General features: G+C 32.5%; 1 protein-coding gene across 1 annotated transcript; it reads right to left on the bottom strand.

Annotated features, from left to right (window-relative positions):
- Positions 1-703: 703 nt before the first annotated feature.
- On the bottom strand, positions 704-1,060 carry BDBG_06983 (uncharacterized protein; the record flags this gene model as incomplete). Its single annotated transcript, XM_002622426.1, has 1 exon — positions 704-1,060. The coding sequence occupies one exon, from the start codon at positions 1,058-1,060 to the stop codon at positions 704-706; it is 357 nt and encodes a 118-aa protein (XP_002622472.1).
- Positions 1,061-4,445: the final 3,385 nt, after the last annotated feature.

The raw sequence follows: 4,445 nt of genomic DNA, 5'->3' as shown, positions 1-4,445 counted from the left end.
GAATAGTCAAAGTGATATCTCAGCAGTATCTCACTGTTAAGAAAAAGTAATCTGCTGATCTTGTATAGAAGCAGAGTTCTCATATTCATCAATCAGATCTTTCTATAATATATCTGAATGATATTATAGAGCAGTTGAAAACCAGTTCAGACAGAATGAAATTATTCATATGAAAGCAATGAGCTGTGTGAAACTGCAACAGAGTCTTGACACAGCTGAGAGTGTGATAATACTCTTCTCTTTAAGAGCATAGTCTCTATACTCTCAAGATTATCAGATTAGAAATTATCTTTGTTATATAATAACAGTTATTAACTGATTGACAGTATATATACTGCATGTAGTATAAAGAAATAGATGAGTTTTTCTGCTGACTGTGTAGATCTTTCTTTTCTCATCTTCATTCAAATCAAATGCATGGTAAGTGAGTTTCTTATATATTAATTTGAAATATGGAAAATGTAGTTAATAAGTAGCTTGCAGATCTCTCAATATATTTTATTCTATATATAAAATTCTCTGCAAAAGTGATGTGTTTTTAGAGATAAAGCTAATAGTAGTGACAGAATTTTTTAAAAAGATCTTCTCTCTCTGTGAAATATTTTTCTTTTCTCTCTTTAATTATAACAGTGAGTGTATAAGAGTATCATTCTTGAAGAATAATTAAGGACTTATTCTGACATTTTCTAGTGAGTAAACATCTTCATGATGCAGTGACAGTCTTCATGACTGTTAAGAAAGCCAGATTGAAGGCAGAGACAGCAGCATCAATGAGCTGTGAGAGCACTGCTCTCATTGTTACATCTTCTTCTTCTTCTGCTTCTTTTACAGCTGCAGTGATAGTCACCATGCCTTGCAGTGAGGTGTCATTTCTTCTGTCAGTTGGTTCATCTGTGTCTGGTTCATCTCCTGCCCTCCCCACCGCTGTTGTGATGCCGCCCTCTCCCCCAGCCAATACAGTGATGTATGACCCTGTGTGGTCATTCAGAGAGGAACTCAGAAAGAGCTTGATTTCAGAAACAGTGACTCTGAGAAGCTCAATCTGTAGTTCCTCTTTCATGGCACATCTGAGCCCTGCTCAGAATACTGCTGAGTTGAGTTCACAGAGTTCTGTGATTTCTTCATCTTCTCTCTGTAAGAAGGCTCTGATGCAGTCTCTGACTGATACTGCTACTTATCTACACTATGTCAAGCAGCTGAAGAAGAAAGAGATTTTATATATTCATTTCTTCTCTCACTTCTGTTATTTCTGTTATATCTGTAACAATAACTTCTGCCTCTCTATAAGTATTATCTCACAGAAAGATGTCATGTCAGTTCTGATAAGAAGTCTAGATACTCAAGCAGTACAGAGTGAGAGTCTCAGAGCTTTAAGTATTGACAGATTCTGTCAAGACTGAGAAGGTCTTTCTTGCTCATCTATAAAAGAAGACAAAAGCATGAATCTCTGAGATGAAAAAATATCTCAGAATGACTGATCTTAAGAAGAGATCAGCTGATATCATCATTGAAAGCACTGCAGAGATCAATCACTGATTGAAGAGAATCTTACTTCAGTTAAAGCAGATGACTGAGATGCTTTATAAGTTGATAAGTTAATACTTTCAGTATCTCTTATACTCTTCTATAGCATGCTTCTCTGCAGTACTGCAGCACTAACTTCTCAGCAGATAAAGATATTAATGTCAGAGACTTCAACAGTGAAGAATGAGTTTGATGAGAGTGTGATTATTGATGAGTAGGCTCTGATCTCTCTTTTTACTTTTTCAGCAGGCTGCAGTCTCATTAGAATAGCAGTGACCTGCAGATCAATAATATTAATCTTTTTATTAATTTCAAATATCTCTTTCTTTTCTTATTAACTGCTTCAGGAATTTTACACTTGTGTAGTCTCATTAAACTTCTAAAAACCCTTTGAAAGAAAATAGAAGAAGAGTGTTACAGAGTCTATAAAATATCAACTTATCACTATAAGATTATCTCTAAAAAATCCTTTAAAAAAAATGAGAAGTCTTAAGTAGTATTTCTTATTCAACATCTCTGATATATAACAGAGCAGTCTCTACTAGTCATCTTATAGATTACAATCTCTTTCTCAGCATTTTTCAAATACTCAAGCAGTTCTCATGAATTCTCTGATAATGAATAATCTTCTCATTTAATGAGATATTGAAGCTTGCTGTAATATATTCACTTATTTAATATTTTCTGTATAAGATATTCAGTATTACTCTTGATCTCAATATTATTCAGCTGAGACAGCTCTGTCTCAGAGTATTGCTTATAGAGCTTTAAATAGAAAATGTGAAAAATAGAATGAATTGATTTCAATTCTGTGAGTAATTTTAACTTATATGTCTGCTTACTCATCACTCTTATTACTGAGAAAGATTCTAGTCACTACTCACTGAGCTTTTTACACAGTCTTATTATCTTGATATTCTTTGCTGAAAGTAGCACTTGATTCTCTATTAAGAACTTCATTAAAAAATGTTTTCAATTATAGTATTCTATCTGCTGCTTCTGAGTGCAGTGAATGCTTTTCATTATCTTCTTATAAATTTTGTTCAAAAGTTTCAATCTTACTTTTACTTCTGATACTGAGAAATACTCTGTTCTCTGTATCTGTTTAACATTCTAACTGTCTATTTCTCTCTTTGAAACATTGTTCACAATGTCACTGAGTAACAAAGAATTATATTCATAATAAATATAGAAAGAAGATATCTTTAAGATTGCATTCTTTATATTATTATATATGAATTCAGCAGTCAGAAGATGTTTAGATCAATTATTCTGATAATATGAATAGAACACTTGAAGATGCTGTTCTAGTGTCTGATTCTAGTGTTCAGTCTGGTCATTGATCTGTGAATGAAATACAGTACTAAGAAGATGCCTTATTATAAGATGATAGTAAAAAGCCAATCAGTATTTGCTGATGAAGAGGGATTCTCAATCTATTATCAACAATTTCAGAGCATCATGATCATGAATAATAATATCTAAAAACAGGTCAGTCAATTCAGAGGCTTTAATCTTTTTATGAGTAGAAATATATCTGATTATCTTTGTAAAGTAGTTAATAATAACTAAAATTAAGTTATATTCTTTGACTCTTATTGACTTCAGCAGATTAACTATGAAATTCATTAATAGATTCTGTTATAAGTTCTTTGAAATAGATAGTGATATCAACTCACTGTATTACTTATACTGCAGAATCTTTATTCTTTGATAGATATTGTAAGTTTTAATATACTCTTTGACATCTGTCTGAAGCTTGTCTCAAGTGTATTTATGTTTTAAAAGCTTCTCAGTCTTCTCTAACCTGAAGTGCCCTGTATGGGAATTATTATGATAAATTCTTAATAACTTCTGACACACTGCTCTGCTATAAGAGATGAAGACTGAATCATTCAGCAGTAGAAGTTTATATTCTTCTAGTTATCAGTAACTTGATTCTTTAGCAGCACTGCTCTGCTCAGAGTCTGTCTCTTTCAAGTTTAAACTAGATTCTTTCTTCTTCAACTTCTGAATTCAAGCTGCAGTAGAGGTGTCTCTCTTCTGTAACTTATTAATGAATTTCAAAAGTAGTCAGATTGAAAGATTGTAGACTGTTTCATTCTTTATCAATTCAATGATTGTAAAATATGATATGAGAAGCTCATAATCTTCAGTGTCAGTTCTCTACAGAGACTTAGATTCTCTTTCACCTTCTATACTGAGTCACACAGCTGCCTCTTCAGTGCTGTTTCTGAGCTTTAGAGAATTTTAACTCTCTGCAGCCAGCTTCTTCTGCAGTGATGATAGAGATTCTTTTGTAAAATTCTTCTCTGTATCAATGATATTATAATCAGACTGTCTAGACAGTGTGTCAGTGAGATTAAGTCAATCTGAACAGTATCAGATATAGAAATCATACTCTGAAAGCAGCTTCATTCATCTGGCTTGATATTCTATCAAGCTCTTTGTTGTCAAGAAGTAATACAGATTTACATGATTAGTAAGAACTTACACTGAGTACTTACTACTCTAAAGATAATGTCACCAGATCTTAAAGAATTCAATAATTGCTAACATCTTCTGATTATGAGTATTATACCTTCTCTGCATGAGTGATAACTTCTTGAAGAAGAAGGTCACTGATCTTCATTTACAGTGTCTTATAGACTCTGTGAAAAAGCCTTCTCTCACAGACAATTCATTATCTATTTTCTCAGAAGTGATTATTCTCTGATTCTTTCAATATTGAAAGATCTCTGATATTAACTGTGAAAAGATTTCATAGATCTCATTCTCAGATGCATCAGTCTCACACTGACTGAGTAAGTCAGAATTAAAATGATTCAGTATTATGACATCTGTGAAAGCTTGTTTCAATTCTGTAAATATCTGCACAGTGTCTTGAATGAGAATAAACAGTTCTATTTTTCTGTCTTTCA

Source organism: Blastomyces gilchristii (assembly GCF_000003855.2).
Source record: "Blastomyces gilchristii SLH14081 genomic scaffold supercont1.17, whole genome shotgun sequence".
In the NCBI taxonomy this organism is placed as follows: Eukaryota; Fungi; Ascomycota; class Eurotiomycetes; order Onygenales; family Ajellomycetaceae; genus Blastomyces; species Blastomyces gilchristii.
This window is presented reverse-complemented; position numbering and strand designations above follow the sequence as displayed.